General features: G+C 41.8%; 1 protein-coding gene across 1 annotated transcript in view; it reads right to left on the bottom strand.

Moving 5' to 3' along the window:
• The window catches only part of onecut2 (one cut homeobox 2), a 29,477-nt gene extending 13,142 nt beyond the window's left edge, over positions 1–16,335 (bottom strand). Inside the window, exon 1 of the mRNA XM_041960707.1 lies at positions 15,105–16,335. Coding sequence (XP_041816641.1) covers positions 15,105–16,335 — 1,231 coding nt within the window. The remainder of the gene's footprint in view (positions 1–15,104) is intronic.
• Between the last annotated feature and the right edge of the window lie 1,853 nt (positions 16,336–18,188).

The raw sequence follows: 18,188 nt of genomic DNA, 5'->3' as shown, positions 1-18,188 counted from the left end.
ACACACACACACACACACACACACACACACACACACACACACACACACACACACACAGTAATGTATCTTCAGTTGTTTACCAGGAGAAAGAGGCTGACCAATCAGAGCTCCTGGTGGTTCAGTGATGTCATTGAGCTGATGAGGAAATGGCCTCAGAGGAATTTGATGTCATCCACCCTCCCCCTACCCCTTTCTCTCTTTATATTTTCTTTCTTTTTGGCTGCTGAACAAACAGATATTAACACAACAATGACAACATTACCATCATCAGTTGTTAATAAAATTAAAGGTGTGCATTATGAAGCCAGGTTTCACTTATCTTGCTCTTATTAGTGTTGATAATAGATACAATTGTCATTAGACCCTTTCTGAACTGTTTGACACATCATTTGATCTTTCACTCCAAGTTATACGTGTTGAGCTAATGTAGGAGCTGGCCTGGGAGAATGCCTTGGTGCTGTGGTGCCTGACCTTTTTGGCTTGTTACCTCTAAAATTCAGTTTTACTGTGGACTCGAGTTGTGAGCAGTCCAACCAAAAGAGTGATTTTTCGTACCTTTCCTTTCTGAAGAGGTAACTGTATGAGAATTCCAAAGAAAGAAAGATAATTTTCTGTAACAGAGATATTATTTTCTTTCATATTCCTTTAATCATTATGTGAGCACCCAGTTTATCCCTTAACAATTAATACATAAATAAACACATGTGACTCCATATAAGCACAGATTCAATACATTGCAGCATTGCATTGTGGGGATTTTAGCAAAAAGTAGTGTACAAGCATTTGTGGAAAATTTGAGGGCACCATACAGTGCTTTTTTTACATCTGATTCTGCTATATTCAATAATTTTTTTATATTAATAATGGATCACATGACTGCTTACATATTGATGAACCCAGAGAAATTTTATCACTAAATTTTATCATCACTAAATTTTATCAGAACATCCATCCATTATCTATACACCGCTGAAGTTAGCAAGAAGCTAATGTAGTGGAGCATTTAGCAGCTAAAGAGCCAGATATTTCCCCCAAGAGTTAGTTGAGACCAAAAAGAGCTAAAAGAGAGTGAATATTGGACTCGCATTCATCAGGTGGACACAAATGTAATGAAGCAATGTAGCAAATAGGGAGTAATTTTGGAACAAGCAGCTATCTCCCTGGTGACATTATACTTCCTGTTTGCATCACCCAAAGCATTATGGGAACAATAGTGCCAAAACTCACGTTTAGCTGATTCCAAACAGACATTGATGTGTTTCTCAGATATTTTGATGGCTCATGTTACAATGACCCAGCTGTTTCCAAAGAAGCTGTTGAGTAACTCTTAAATGATCATAAATGAGATGAATATTGTCCATTTGTTTCAACGGTCGCAGGGAACCAAGACCCTTTTGAGGAACTCAGGAATTTAACCTGCGTTTCGAGCGAGGAGCCACGGACTAAATTCAATTCCCATACAAGAGTCCTGGGTGTTAAAAGAAGTCAGTGAGACATCGTTAGTGTCAGTGCTACAAGCTTTTAAAAAAGAAGGGAAGCCCAAGCCAAAAATAGTCCAAAAGAGTTAAACATGAGAAAAAGTCAAATAAAAGTTTGATGTCAAAAGTGAATGTCTCTGAGAGAACATAAAAAAAAAAAAAACTTCAGGGAAAACATTTACTAACCTTTAACCTGCTTAATGTTGACAGTGAGGATAAGTCAGAGGGAAGCTTTGTTTGGCCATGTAACACACACACACACACACACACACACACTAATGGATGATGAGTTAACTGGTCTCTCAGTACCTTTTCTTATCAGTGATGTTTTTTGGCAGCCTCAAGCCATCGCTGCTCAGTATCACAGCACACAGGCCCAACAGAAAGCAGGTACAGGCCGAAAGATAATCTCTTCTGATCAATACATTATATTGTAATCAGTGATTGATCAAAAGTAGGTTGGGCAGCTATAAACGGACATCCTGGCAAACCGCTCACCACTGTGTTTGTCTCCTAACGATCAGCGGCAAGCGATATGACTTGATCGGGTTTCCTGCTCTGAGCGATGAAAAGCAGTTCAGAGAAGAGACACAAGTCCAGCCTGTCCACATACTTTTGGCCATACCGAGTATTTTCTTTTTTAATATTAATTAGAATTAATTTTGCCATTTATTATCATTACTTGTATTTTCCCTGTAATTTTTTCTTTCTTTCTTTCTTACTTTCTTTCTTTCCTTTCTGTCTTCATCTTGAATTTTTCTCTCCGACATGTTTGTGCCTGCTCTCTCCAGCTAAACCTGTCTACATTAAAGGCTGTAATATCTACAATTGGATCCCATCCATCCAATATGAAACATAATCCAATAACAGACAGATTCAGCTTAATGAATCCAGTTATATGGCACAATCAAATAGAGGAGGATTCCCTTCAAACCTATCAGTCTGATTACACATCAAAATGGCTGCTTTTAATGCTTTTACCACCAAATCTGCAGGAGGTGAGGAGGAGAGAAAAGTCTGAACAAGCTGACCCTCAACATGTGCTTTGTTTTCTTGGTAATCGTCAGCGCAAACAGTACAAATGATAAGACAAAAGGTCAACAGAAGAAATACAGAGCAGGTGAGATAAAGACACCCACTTATCACCTTAACAGGAAACAAAAGAAGTAACTGCAGGTGACCAGCTTGCGGAGAAGACGATGCGCACACTTTTAAAATCTCTTGCATGTCATTTGGCACGGTTGCCCTCAGAGCTCAGCGTTCTGCAACACGTGCAAACGAAAGACAAAGTTAAAAAAACGACATTTTCACCAATTTGGCAACACATGCAGCTTGTAGAAGAAAAAATACTGCAAAGAAACAAAACACAAGTAAAATGAGCGACCTGTTCGCCTGTTTCATGTCACATGTGCAGCACACTCAAATGCACTGCAAACACAGGCAACACGGCTGAGTTTATATGAGACAATCACACACCTCGTGATGTACATCCAGTGCAACGAAGGAAGTAGCCTGTTCCTTATGCACTGAAGCAGAAAGCAGTGGTGTGGAGGTGGTCTGCATCTTGAAAAACCTTGAATCACAAACTAACCTTAATCATACGGCTGCCGTCATGTACAAATATTGTAAAGAAGAATCAGGGATTTTGCAGAATTGTCCAATATCAATGTTCTTTTCTGGTGAATTATGGGTTAAATTATTGGATAGTTTGCATCCTTAACAGGCCACACGATGATCTTTCGATTGCTACATTGTTAATTTGCATAATACAATACTGCACATTAAAGTCCCCATGTTATTATTATTATTATTATTATTATTATTATTATTATTATTATTATTATTATTATTATTATTATTATTATTATTATGAGCCATTCAGAAACAGCTTCTCTCACTCAACCTCTTCTGTATGTCAGCTCTCTCTCTCCCCCCTCGCTCTCTGTCTCCCTCCCTCCCCCTCCAGCTCCCCGTCTCTTCCAGGAACTGGTCTGGATCAGGTTCCTGCAGATCAATGGAGATCTGGGTCCGCACCGTTTACGTTATCGTTGCCAGTATTAATGCTCTTTTAATCTGCTCGGGATTACAGCCATCGATCCACATCATCCATCCGCACGCACGGCCAAGCTCAAAACTTCTGCTTCACACACACTCACACACACACACACACAGGCATGCGCACACACAGGCATGTGCACACACACACGCACACACTCATTTCAGAAAACACACACTGACTCCCAGACAGAGAGTGAAACCAAAATAACAGAAAACAACAACATGAGCGGAGACATGAGCAGAAAGGACAACAAGCAGAATGTGTGTCCACTTCCTTGTTTGTGTTTGGTCTCAGTATCAGACCATCAGAGTATTGATCGGCTATTGATACACATCAGCACATTTACATACAGAGAACTGTCAGCTGAAGCAATAAACAAAGAGATCACAGAATGGATATTAATATAAATATAAATAATTCTAGTCTTTGGTATGTCATTCGGGAAAATCGAAAAAAAAAACCATTTTCACTTATTCTTGGTTTGTAAATAACAACAACAGCAATAATAGTAATAAACAAGGTTTAAAATATTTTTTCACTCATATGTTTTTTTATCTTCATTGGATATTATTTCAAATGAATATTCATCAGTATTTATCATAAATTACAGTTTGATATCAAATTATTTTATTATTACAAGTTTTTATATATCAAAAATAACTGTAGTCATGATGATAATAACAATTACTGTAATAATAATCAATAATGATAGCACAAGAATTTAAATGTATCTATTGTATTGTATTGTATGTATTTGTTTGTTTTTCATCCTCAGAGGTGAATACAGGATTTTAGTCGGATACAAGGTCAAACCAGACCTAGTGTTTATTTTCCTTTGTTTTTTTAATGCTGTTTGTCTTTCACTATAAACCCTGCCTGCTGCCTGACGGGTCCGTCCCGCCTGTCGTCGTTCATTACGCCTCCGGACAGAGTTATTTCAGCAGCGCTGTGACACCAATACTAATGAACCTGAGGGAGGAAGGGACAACGAGAGAGCAAAGGTAGAAAGAGCAAGAGACAGAGAATTCAAAAGGAAGAAGAGATAAAAACCAGAGACAACAATCCAACAGCGGCAGAGTAGAATTAATAGCGTTGGAGATTGGCGTTCAGTTGGCTCAGTCTATTTATAGGTACTTTATGTGCCTCATATAAGCATCGATGAATCAATCCTGTGTGATGTTTGAGACACGTTGTTTACAAATGATGAGCCCCTGCTCTACTCGTCCCTTCTTAACCCAGTACGGCCCAAACAAGCCAAACAAATCCAGACTTTCCTGTCCTCCACCGTCCGAGGTCAGCTCTGACCTAAATTGCTAAGACTCTCCACTATTGATTGAACCTGAGACTCTGACACCACAAATATGTACTGGATCGTTGAACAAGTCTGAACAAATTCTGTTGGTTACTTGCATCATCATTAAATCGAGTCCTGAAAACATTACATTTAAGAAACTATTCTGTCAGAAAACAAAAAAAGAAGTAAAATAAATAAACCAAGAACAACTACTACCAGCTACTTTAAATCATCCAAAGCCAACCATTAGTGAGCCAATCACGATGCAGCTATCGACTGATTATAAGGTGTAGAGATAGTGTCTGTTGCATTTTGTACGTGTCATGTTAGCTCTTGGGTTAGCACCTTCAGTCAGGTTAGCACAGGGCTATTTCTGCAGGTTTCAGAGCTCTTTATGTGCAGGCTACCACACACACTAAAGGTAAGGACACACTCCAGTAATTCAGTCACTTTCACAACGCTCAGAGTTGGAATGGTCCAAATTTTAGCAACCTAGGTTGAGATAGTCACTAGTACGGGTCAAGTTAAAAAACTGCATCCTTGCTTTCCCATAATGCAACACTCACGTCTCTCAAAACCAAAATGATATAAATCTTTATGCACATCACTGTGACATCATTACTTCTGGCATGTTTATTATCTTCGAGGAGGGGGCATACAAAACAGCAGGACTGATGGGAAATGCAGTCTTCCATTTGAGAAAGATGAGTTTTCAGTAACACCACTGTCAAGAGGTATTACACATTTGCTAAATTATGTGAAAAAACTAATTTGGTCCTTTAAGCATGATTCAGAGCTGAGTTTCTGTCCTCCTGCCTGCATTTGTGTGTGTGGTGTGTGTGTGGTGTGTGTGTGTGTGTGGTGTGTGTGTAGTATTGTGCAGTGTGTATTCTTCGAGCGCTCCACCTCGATGAGCTCAGAGTCCTGGTGTCACGTTTGATTTGACCACAGCAATGAAGCGGCGACAGGACCATTTTCTCCTCTGAACCCCAACCGCTCAGTTGGCCCCGGCAACACTTCTACCAATCCAACACTGCCGGGGCACCGTAATTGGTGCGGACAGTCTTAACAAAAAATCACTATGCTATTCCTCGGATTTTCGTATTGGGAGCTACAGTGAAGGTTGCAGATAGCCTGAACACACAAGGCTGATGTTCAGAGTTCACAGATTTGATAAAGAGCTTGGTGCTTTGCTGCATAAATATGATGCATCGCAAGCCTCCACATGAATAACAGAGGCAAAAACATGCAGATGTGTTGCTGGGGTCACGTCAAAACCTTCTAACTGTGGTCTCTTCCTGGTATTCACCTGCAATCTGTATCTGCATCCATTAACTACATAATGACGTCTGATCTCAGGCCTTCGTATTTACAGCTAGTGTTCATAAGTGTTTCGTGTTATCAATCAATGTGCAAATTCAGTAGGTGGAGCTGAAGGACGACAGACAGTGTTGATGGGCAAGGTGATGGCTGTCTGAGAGGCTTCCTTAGGCTGCTTGTCATTAGCCTTGCTAACTAGGCTAATATTACATACAAAGGTAAACAGAGCCAGAGGAGAAGCTTGTTAGCCCTGGTGCTAGCTCTTCTTGATGGGCAGGTTGAGAAAGAGCAGAGTTTGGCATCCTTTCATGTTGTGTTGACGCAGATATCATTTCCACCTGGCTCAGATGATGTTGATGTTAAGATGTGGCCCGTATGACCCGATCGCATTCTGATTGCACAAACAAATAAATGAATAAGAAAATGCTGAGCGCATTTACACCCACATCAACGTGTTTTTCCTGATCCAGATCCAGATTGCGTGTTAAGTGAGAGGTGAGTCTTTTATGTTGTAGTTCATGGGCTAACAAAGTAATAAGAAGTCCTCACACCTGACCGACAAAATAAAACATTTTTCAGCACATTCCAGAACACATCAGTCAGAGAGTTCAGGTGTGTCATGCCATTAGCGGCTAATGTAGCTTCAAACCTCTAACGTAGAGATGGTGAGCACGCTACAGAAATCTGGTAAGCTCTCTTCTTTCTTACTCCACACCCCCAGACTTTTTTCATTTTCAGACTTGTAGTCTTCTGCCCTGATCGAGGCTGACTCAAGTGACATCACTAGAGGCAATTTATCAGACTTCACACAGCTTCTCAGGAGACACAAAAGGCATGATACATTGGTTTTCCACATATGCAATAGTGCTCCCTGACACCTGGAAGCAGACTATGTCTTGTTGTCTCAGTTTCCAGCCTCCATCCTGCTGTCTGCATAGGTCAGAGATAAGCGTTTGTGTCAAATCTTCTCACATTGAAACACTAATAAACATCAAAAGTCTCCTCTCAGCAGCCTGAAATCCATTATTACAGATCGATAGCAGCCTGTGAATATGCAAGAGGTCAGAGCAGAAACCCTGAAAACGGACACAAACTGTATTCCCACAGTCTGAAACTGTAAGACCAAACACACACACACACACACACATACAGCAACTGCTGGTAATCTGTGTCATAAAGCAGATTCCAGCTCATAAATTATGTACCGTGTCTGCTTGCAGCAGGATGCGTAAAATGGAAAATATTTAGGTTCAGTCATTCAGATTTTCAGCACAGTTCAACTCTAGGTGGACTCTTCTCAGTCTGCTCTGTAACATAACAGACATTACAGGATGAGTCCAGTGATAGTCCACATTTTTCTTACTGTGAACAAACCTCATCAAACGACCACAACCGACAGTGAACTGATTCTTCTAACGAGTATGTTCTGCGTATCCAAACCGTGATATATCTAATTCTGCGGTGGCATACGGCCATGTTCCTCGATGAGCCACGTTCCCTCGTCAGCATCAGAAGCTTTCGAGCAGCTCGAAGAGCATAATCTCTCTCTGGTCGGCTTTTAATGTGGAACATCTGCAAGACGTGTTGAGTTTCATCCACTGCAGTTAAACCACGACCGAAAAATAGCGGCAAAGTAGAAGCGATCTGAGTGTCAATAAGAACAGTACACGTGTCAAAAAGAGACACTGAGAGCAGCTGTGCAGTGAGTGTGACATGACTCTGTTGGTTTACTGATGGAATTAGTGCTGTGGAAATGTGCATTACACTACATCAGACATGCAAACTATTATAGAGTACAGGTAATTTCACCCCTGTGTTTTTTACCTGGCTTTTATTTATCTGTGCTGAACACGGTCCTGTTTCCACCATTTATATGAGCTATTCAATTCTAACGCTGATTTGAGCATCGTTGTCTTTTCATCCATAATTCACTTCACAGTCCAAGCCAGGCATCATCCTCCAACCAAACAATGGACTGCTCCTCCTCCTCCTCCTCTCTCTCTCTCTCTCACTCTCTCTCTCTCTCCCTTCATTTTGCCTGGTTAACCCGGCTGCGAGGTGAAGAAGAAGTGAAGTGAGCAGACCGAGGCGGGTCACGCCGAGATTCCCATCAATAATTCATCGGGCCGCTGCTGCCTCGGCTCCTGTGTTCAATTCCCCCGACGATCACATAATACCTCCCCCCGAAAGAGACGGGCAGGTCCAAGGGAGGAGAGGGATGGCGAGAGAAAGAAAAGATTAAAAATGAGGTGGAGGGCGAGGAGAAGGAAGCATGGAGGAAAAGCTCCAGAGAGACATCTAAACAGAGAGAGATTTTCAAACATGTGTTTTTCATTTATTTTAACACACTGTTTAGTAATGTGCAGACAATTAGTTGTCTTTTTCTTAAAAAATCTGAATATATACACTTATATTGTAAACCTTGTAAACCCTACTTATACTACATGGCTAGAAGTATGTGGACAGCAAATCAGATACCTCTGTCCCTGACCAAGAGGCGATTTGGGCTCAAAATGTTCTTTGGTATTTTGGAAGGGCATGTTCAACAATATTGTTGTGAGTCCTTGGCAGGCCAAAATCACCCAAACATCACACCCATATATGAAGGCTGAATGTGCCATTCCAAAAGCATGGCCATTCATCTGCTGCTGGGGTTGTTTTGCTCGGCCCAAACCAGTCACTGGTGACTGATGAATTTGCCCCGTCATCAACATTGCAAGTCAACACAGAAGCCGTGAAAGCGGTTTCCGGGAGAATTTAACTTGTTTTCTACAGTGACTGAAAAATGAAATGTAAGATGTAACCTTTCTGTAAGTCGACTCACAACAGCTTGGACAGCTGTGTCCATCTCATCCGCTCATCGCTTGTTGCCATTTTTTGTGGCAGTCTTTTTTGTTGCTATACTTCCTGGATGCAGCTAGCTATCATTCATAGGGAGATTGCATCCCTTTAATCCAGCGTAAAAAGATCTGATTGGTTTACTGTTTCTCCAATTGGGGAAAAAGCCTTTGACAAGCATCACTGAAAAAGCACGGAGATGCAGACAATGACTCCGAGCTCTGGAACCAGGCTAAATGGGCCTGACCCAAACCATGGAAAGAATCCCCAGACCAAGTATTAAAAAACATATAGACAGAGGTGTCCACAAACATCTGGCAATGTATTGTATTTATGGTCATGCCGATAAAGCAAATACCAATCTTGAATTAAGCAGGAAAAAAATCTGATTTAAAAGAATCGCTTTGTTTAACTACCAAAAAATACTTCTACTTAACAAGTAGGCATCTATTGCTAAAAAAGAACAAAGACAGAAAAACACTGGACAAGAACACTTATTCACCGGAACGACAAAACTAGACCTCCACCCTCTCCTACTGTATACAAAACTCTCTCCAAAGCGACTGAACATCTCCTTACTGTCCTCTGTTTGACAATAGGCATACTCAACTCTGAGGCGCTCTGCAGGACCTGCACTGGATCTGTAGAGGCCACACACCAGACTTAACTCGTCCTAGATGTCCACATAGCTGACTCAGCTAACCCAGACAGTAAGTAAACAAGAACAGGTTCATACATGTGTCTTATGCTGGGTATGAACGAAAAAGTGCCTCATGGTTCTGTCATTGGCCCCCTTTTAATTCTTCATTTTTAATGTATCATTCCAGTTTAATGCAGTGTACAGCCCACTCTGCTTGTGACATGCAATGATCTGAGGAATCTAAGTACCTAAATGACTGCCTGGATTCTATGACAGGTTGGGTGTGCAACACCTCAAATGAAATGAGGATAAAACATCGCCCAGAAACTGCTGAAAATGCTGCTCACTTCTGATGTCAAGCTACACACTCTTTGGGTGACACATTTGATTTTTGTATAGGAAATAAAGTTCCCTTTAATCAGATGTGATGTGGTTTTAGTTTTAAGGTCCATATTTTCACAATAATTTTGTCTTAATTTCTTAGGAGGTTTCCTAGAAAGACAAGAACTGTATGCTTGCCTACAGACAAAAATAACATTTTTGCATTTTTACCTGCTGACCCACTGACTGCAGGGTCATGTCAGCTATAATTTGGAATTAAATATTTGGATTTGTCCCTACTGAAACCGGTCTGTATTTCCGTATAATTACAGCCAACTCACATGCTTCTTCCAGGAAACTAACTTGCAAAAGCAATAATGAAATATAGAATTTTAAGTGCTGAAAAATGAATTCATGCTTCTGTGCCGTCATGCCTACATTAGGCCTTCTGCTGTTCTTGATGTCTTCAGATGGTTGACAATTCTGCAGTCTAGCCTAGCAAAGGGGATCTTACTCGCACACTCTGACAGAACAATGCAAATAAACGAGAACAGTGAGGAATGGGGAACGAGCAGGGCTGCAACTACTATTGTTTTGATTAATGATTAAATGTTTGGTCATAAAATGTCCCAAAAAAAAAAAAAATAATAATAATGCAAAAGAAAAACTACAAATTCTTAAGACAGAGCTGAAACTAGAAAATGTCCAGCCTTTTTGAGTAAAAAAAAAATGACTTAAACAATTGTCACTGCTCTAATTTTCAACTAATCAGTTAATCATCAAATCGTTTGAGCTCTAAGCAGGACCACACCTAAAACAACCACAGGAGGAATGTGATGAGAATCACAACGTCATTGTTCTTCTCATTAATATTTCCATTGCTGTGAATGCACAGAACATGAACCTGGACAATGGAACAGCGAGAGAAAAACGACCTCGTCTCCCAGCTCTCTCATTTCTTTCTTCCCCCTGCATGCTGCTCCTCTCTCCTCCCTGCTCCTCTCAGGGTCAGGGGAGTATTTGCTCCATCTATTGTCTCAGTGTTGCAGCTCTGACCTTTGACCTCAGCACTATTGGTCGCTTGTAGCGTTGCTAATCTAGGAATGGACGCTCCCTTTGTTTCTACAGTCATTTTAAAGTCACAGTGGAGAGAAGAAATGAGCACGTGTGTGCATGTTTCTGGTGTAAAAACCTGCCTGGTAACTGCCTGCAGGATCTCCAAAAACAATGTGATTTACATGTTGTTTCCTGTTAGCTGACAAGCTAGTCACCAATTACAGGTTTGTAAGTGTTGGAGAGTATCATACATCTTGCAGCCAGCGGGGGGTTTTCATTATCAGAGGGAAAGCAGATGAGTGCAGCTCCGTCAGACGGAGGCTGTTCAGCATGTATCTACAACACTTTACAACACAAAGCACAGCTCACATGAACCCTGCTCTCCTCCAGCTCCACCCTCCATCCACCGTCACTCATGCCATTTTCTGTTCACCTACATCCTCAAATAGCAAAACAAAATCAGTCAAATCCTGCAGAGATAATCTCATCCATGTTAGCATGAGCAAGAAACAAAATGTGTGGGTCTGAGCAATGACTGAATCGAGGTTAATTAAATACAACTAACAAATCAATTCCTTGAGAATCGGCTGTCCATGCTGGGATGTTTGGATCTCCATTAAATGAAAAAAGGAAAAGAAAACACCACCTAGTTTCACTCTTTATGAGAGTCTATTCAGCAAAGACTTGAAGGCCACTTGAAACCATTTCACATTTCTAACATAAATAATGCTTCTTCTACCTCATTTGAAAAACAACCACAATAAACCTCAGAACAAAACTGTAAAGGATGCTGAGCAGATATTACGACCAAAGACTGTAATATGATGCAGCCACGAAATATCAGAAACTACACGTGGGTGTGTCAGATGAAACCTTGGCCGATCTATGACTTTAGAATAAAACCCAACACACAGCAAACACACTGAGATCATGAAGGAACAGAGATACCACAGGAAATAATACAGGTTTACAATCAGTTATTATAAGTTATTATTAAGAGTTTAAATGTTGTTTTAAGAATAATGTGGGAATCATATTGCAGAGAAAATAGAGGAGTTTCTGTTCACAGAAGGATTGTTGGTTACACTGAATACAAACACACACACCAGGAGCTCATTTAGTGTGTCATTTCAGAATTATTAGTTATTTGAGTGAGTTTTGACATGCTGATAGAACAGGAATACATTTTGTTCAACTTCACACAACCACAAAAACTTGCATTTGTATATATGTGTTCTATGTATTTCTAATCTCTCCTCAGTTTCTTGTGCTGTTGCAATGCTAAATTTCCCTCCTGGGGATCAATAAAATGTTTTTTTATCGCATTACAGCAAAATGATTAATAACTTTATGCAACAGAATGGCAACAAGAGTTAGGTAACTACTAAGGTTGTTATACAATTATTAAAGTAATTTGAAATAAGACATAATTACGATCCATTTAGAAATATTTTAGGAATGTATGGCACACAGATAACTCCACACTGGTTGTGTCCTTTAATACACATTAAACATACATTTTTGTTATGTATTTATATCACTCATATTTGTCAATTTGATTTGTTGTCATTTTGACATGTGTGTTTTGTTAATAATGTATCACAAGCGTGCTTCATTCTTAGGAAGACACACAGATATGATAAAACCAGGTAATGAATATCTGTAATACCAGGATGTCCTGGAAATGTATTCAAAACAAAAGGTTGATGCTGAAGGTGTGTTGCTGGATGTATTCTCGTGCTAACATAACTACACTTCAGGCACTGCATAGTGAAAATGTTGTAAAATTTATGTCTAAAAACAAATCACAAAAATAGCACAGGGGAATAATACTATATATTAAAGGTCTAACTGTAACATAAAGTGAAGCTTCACACTACATTATCTATATTTATGGTAAAACACTAATAATAACCATGTATATGTGAAATGTACTTTTGAAATAACAGGACGATATGAAAAACAGCCTTGTTTTAAGCTTCATGACTATGATCATTTATTTAAATAATAACTGGAATTTTTTTCAGTCAAAAAGGGAGATTTTTCTCAACCTGTGAAAGTCCGTCAACTGTTTTTAACAGAAAACTTAAAAATCAACTTCAAAGAATATGGAGATTCATTGTTTTTTTCACTGGTTCATTCTGAAGGAGCTCTAAAAAATGATTCAGTTTTACACACATTTCTTCATTTTGCCATCTGTGTGTGATTTTGAACCCAGACTTAGGAGTACTGAGAATTTTTTAAACTGGAAATGTGGTGTGAAAATCCAAAATGTTAAATGCTGGAATAAGTCTCTGTATCAAGTGCTTGAACCAGTAAAATGTACAGAATATCCACTGTTCAACACACAACATATGAATTTAAAAGTTCTGGAACTTCATGAGACAGACAGAATAAAGTGTATCGCTGCCCGGTGAACTCACCCAGTGCATATACTGGTGATTCTTTTAAGACAAAGGATGAAGTGCTTCTTTATGTATTGAGAAATCTCTCCTACTTCTGAAAATGCAACACATTTTCTTTGTCACAAAGCTGAAAACTGTTTTTCTTGCCTCGCAAATGAAATGCAAGTTTGTCAGATGTGTGATTTTCATAGAAAAGACACCGTGAACACTTCCAGAGTTTCCAGAGCTTAGATGTGCAATAAGCTCATTCCATGCATCTGTCACTTTCTGTACGTACTTCTCTTTATCAAACACATGCGAGCATGCTCCCCTCCTCCTTTTTTACTTCAGTTTGGCTTGTGTTTCATCATCTGTGTTACTGAAGGTATTTTTTTTAATTGGTAATGTGTTTATAGCTGAAAATCATCAGCTGAAGGCATAACTGCAAGAAGAAAACTGATGTTAAATTGTGAAACTGAACTGAACATGTTTAGACTGATCTTCTTAATGTCTTAATTTTATGCTGCTGTGATAAATTTGCTAATAAATACTTTTCACACTGATTAGTAGAAACTTCAGATTAAATGTGAATGTAGACTCTGTTATTTTCGCTTCCATGTGAGCTTCAAACATGTTATAGTTCTTAAATGTAATATTGTAAATCGAGTTGCCATAATAATACCTCTGTTAAATACACTAAATATGATCAAATCTTACTACTAACTCACCATGGACGAGCTCAACCCCACAGCAACAAATATAATCCACTCTCAACCTGATCCCGAAAATCCACCCGATCCTTTCTGCTTTGCTCGGTCCCTGCTGCGTTTCCCTGCAGACAATAGGGGCTTGTTGCTGGGACAGAAACCGGGCTCCTCACTAGAGGGGGCACCAGACCCACTGATGCTACACACCTTCATGTTTATGTCACAGCCGTCTGATCACTTGAAGCTCCTCACAATCAAGCGCAAATCCTCTTCCAACGCTCCCTGTCTGCTTTCAATGCTTACTCACACCTCTGGCTCTGCTAATGCCACAAGAATACAGTAATCCTGTAACAGGCTAATGGCAACAGCATCTGAATCAAATAATCCCTGTCACCAAAATAAAAGCATGATGCCACTGAACTACACTGAGAAACACATTTCACCCCTTTCGTGTAATGAAGCCTAAATAAGTCACCTTTAATATATTCAATGAATTATTTTCTGCATTTTATGCAAAACTTCCAAACATAAAGAATTCTGCTCTTTTTCACTTTTACCTTTATTTTCGTATTTTTCTTAATATTCTATCATATTTTAACGCATTAAATTGTGTGAAATTTAGATCAGAATAATAAAGCGACATTAATTAAAAGTGCAGTGTTTAACATGAAGGAACAGGAAAATAAAATGTGGGTTACTGCACGGTGCAGAGAGAGAGAGAGAGAAGTGTTGGAGGGAAATCCCGTGACCTTGTCATTTCGTATCGATCCCTGTTTGTTATTGATCAATAATGGTAATCATAACACCAGTGATTGTAAATAAATTTCATTCATCTACACTGGCGCGCTGTGCTGGAGAGGAGACGCGAGGCAGCACCAAAACACAGCCAGCAGGTCAGCGACAGAGGGGGGATAATGTGGATCTGTTTACAGAGGAAGGACTCCTTCTGGTTCCGACGCACAAAGCAAACCCAAGCAGCAGCGTGCCACCTCTTTTTCTGCTCTTACCTGCCAGTCTGAGGGCCGACATCCTCTGAAACTCGGGCTCCTGCAGCCACTTCCACATCCTCCTGAAGGTCTCCCGGCCTGACTTTAGTTTACTCCAGGGTTTGGGGTTCCTCAGGAGGTCCGACAGGGTCCCCTGGGAGCGGCACAGCACCCTCTGGGCGAAGATGGCCTGGGGGATGCTGTACCTCTTCAGCTCCGCCGTGATCCTCTGCGCAACCTCCTTGGTGTTGATTTCCTCCAGCTGCCCCGAGCTGTTCACCCCCTGCGTCCCCGAGGAGGAGGGCGGTCTTTCCCTGGTGGAAGCCAACACGGGCCCGTGGGATGGAGACTGGAGGTGGGGGTGGGAGTGGGGGTGGTGGCCCGCCGAGGATGCGGCCGGGTGCCCCGGGTGGTGCATGCCGTTTAGGTGCGGCATCATCCCGGCCGCCGGGCCACCGAGGCCTCGGTGCTGGTGTTGGTCCCCTCTGGCCAGCATGGAGGCGGTGTGGTGTGCGTCGAAGTTCAGCATCTTGTCGTGACCTCCGTGCGTCGTGGTGCCATAATTGTGGAGACCCTGCTGGGTGTTGTGTATGGAGCCCAGGCCGTTGCCCAGCACCGGGGACAGGCTCTGACCCATCCCGGACATGTGGTCCTTGTGATAGGGGCTGTACAGGTTGTTCATGCCCGGTAGCCCCCGCTCGTCCCGCATTAGGGTGAAGCTCCCGCTCACGTTCCCGGACAGCCGCTGGTGGTGGTGGTGATGGTGGTGGTGGTGGTGAAACTTGTCCGACACGGTGGAGATGGGGGGCAGCGGCTGCAGCGGGGTTAAGGTGGTGTAGGTGCCGCTCATCCCCATCCCGGGAGAGGACGTGTCGCAGGGCACGCTCATGGCGTGATGCAGCGGCAGGGACAGCTCCGGTCGGTACTCCCCGCTGCCGTCCAGGATCGTGGCCATGCCGGTCACCATGGCGGAGCGGGATGACGCGGCGGCGGCGGCCAGGTCCTGGTGTATCCGCAGGGTGGACGCCGCCGCCGCCGCCGCTGCCGCCGCCGCCCCGTGTCCCCCCGACGAGCTCCCGCGGCCGTGATGCGGGCTCTGGCCGCTCATAAGCTCCGCATCAGGGACCACGGAGCCCACCGCCACCCCGCCATGCAGGCTGCCAATGCCGTCCATTGTCATGTCCGTGTTCATGGCGTAAGCGTCCAGGTCCTTGGCCAGGCATCTATAGGCGTTAGTGTAGGCAGTCTTCATTCATCTGTCCTCTCAGTCCATCAGGTCGAGCGGAATTATCTCTCCTTCTTCTCCTCCTTTCTCTCGCTGCTTCTCCCCTGATGCGCCGGGATGGGTCAGTAGCCGTATTCCCCCTCTTCCTTCACTTCCTCGGTTGTTTCCCCGTCCTCCTGAGGCCTCTCCAGCTCGGTGTCTTTGTGTATTCTCCCCGGTATGTGCACATTAAAAAACGTGTTTTTATCTCGACCGTACGGGCCTGTGCGGTGGCTCCCCCATATCCAGCCCTCTCCTCCTCCTGCGTTACTCTGCTCCTCAGACGGGAGCTGTCCACGGTCCCCTAGCCGACCGCTCAACCCAACCTGATGCTGGAGGAGGAGGGCGGGGAAGCCTGCTCCGACGGAGGGGCGTCAACCGCTTGACTGACGGTGCAGCGGACCAATCAGTGAGGCTACTAGGGATCTGGAGGGCGTGGTGCACCGGCCGGCTGGCCAATCTGCGTCTCTGGTGTATGCAGCGAAGTGCAGAGTAAAGCTCCTCTCTCGATTAGAGCGAAAAATCATTATAGTGTACTATAGTGTATATTCCTACGAAATGGTGCAAATATTATTACAGTGACTTGTCTGTAGGATTTAAGCGTGATTGCAAGGTGTCATTTTCTGCTCTACTCTTGGGCATTTATTTTTTTTCCCTATTTAATATTTCGATAGTGTTCATTAAATTAAATCATTAAAGAAAATGTTTATATGGAACCAAATAGGCCTAATCAGCTCAATATGTCTTAACCATATTTTATAATACTGTATTTCAACCTGGCTTTAAAAAAAAGACATTCTGTTAAGTATTCATAAGACATTACTACAATTTCAACACAAGGTCTGTTTATAATAATATTGTTTTGCTTTTTCTTCTGTTTTTTTTGTTTCTGTAGTTGAGATTTTGATCATATCACATGAGCTTTGTCATAGTGGTGGAGTTTGCTTAGTTTTTTTGAAGACATGAAGGAGAAGTCTTAAGGTGCTCTGAAGAAATCTAAATAGAAATTTTTACCTCTACAATTCCATGTCAACTGTGCAAACTTCATCAGCTGATGGAGATCATGTGATATGATCAAAAGCTCCAGAACAGTCACTAAATTGACATAGATTCACAATAATCACTAGTATTCACATAGTTTAGCTGTAAAATCACTGTAGGGATTTTTCAGTGGCCTATATTGTCTGGTCAGGCTGAGCAAAAAGGCCTGATGAAAAATGTCCAGTCTACTTTGGGGGCCACAGGGAAATGACTGTGAAATTAATTTAGTCTACTGGCTGAAAGCATCCAGCAGTGACTGTAGAGAGAGTCAATAATGCGCCCCGAGATTCTGCAGATATTCAGATTGACTGTATTGTATGTGAAACAGTAAAAACAAATTAAAAAAACACGATTTAATCAGTGAATTTTTGTAACAAACTGAGGATGCTGGTTTGTCTCCTCTGCTGCTCCTGCAAAGAAGCAATTTGCTCATAGGGATCATTAAAATTTGATCTCATCTCAGCTCTCATCTCATCACCTACTGCCTCTGATTGTTGAGATAAAGTAAGGTGATGGGAAAATAGCACACGATAAACACATGACAAAGCCAGAACTGACGTGATAGACAAGAAACCCTCCCCCAATTCTGAGGAAATGTGGAAAGAAAAGCGAGCACTTCCACAAATGTTTCTTTCTGTCTTTGAGTTTGATTTTTTCACAAAATATCACATGAATGCAGGACTGGTTCATCCTGAAAGTCCTGACATTTTGACTTTCCCTCAACTCATAAACACAGATTAGAATTAGAAAAATGATTGTCATTGAGGACTGGAAATCACCAGTGGGGTGGGTTGATATGA

The sequence above is a fragment of the Chelmon rostratus genome, chromosome 19 (genome assembly GCF_017976325.1).
Source record: "Chelmon rostratus isolate fCheRos1 chromosome 19, fCheRos1.pri, whole genome shotgun sequence".
In the NCBI taxonomy this organism is placed as follows: Eukaryota; Metazoa; Chordata; class Actinopteri; order Chaetodontiformes; family Chaetodontidae; genus Chelmon; species Chelmon rostratus.
Note: the sequence above shows the minus strand (reverse complement) of the source record. Positions and strands in the feature narration are given on the sequence as shown.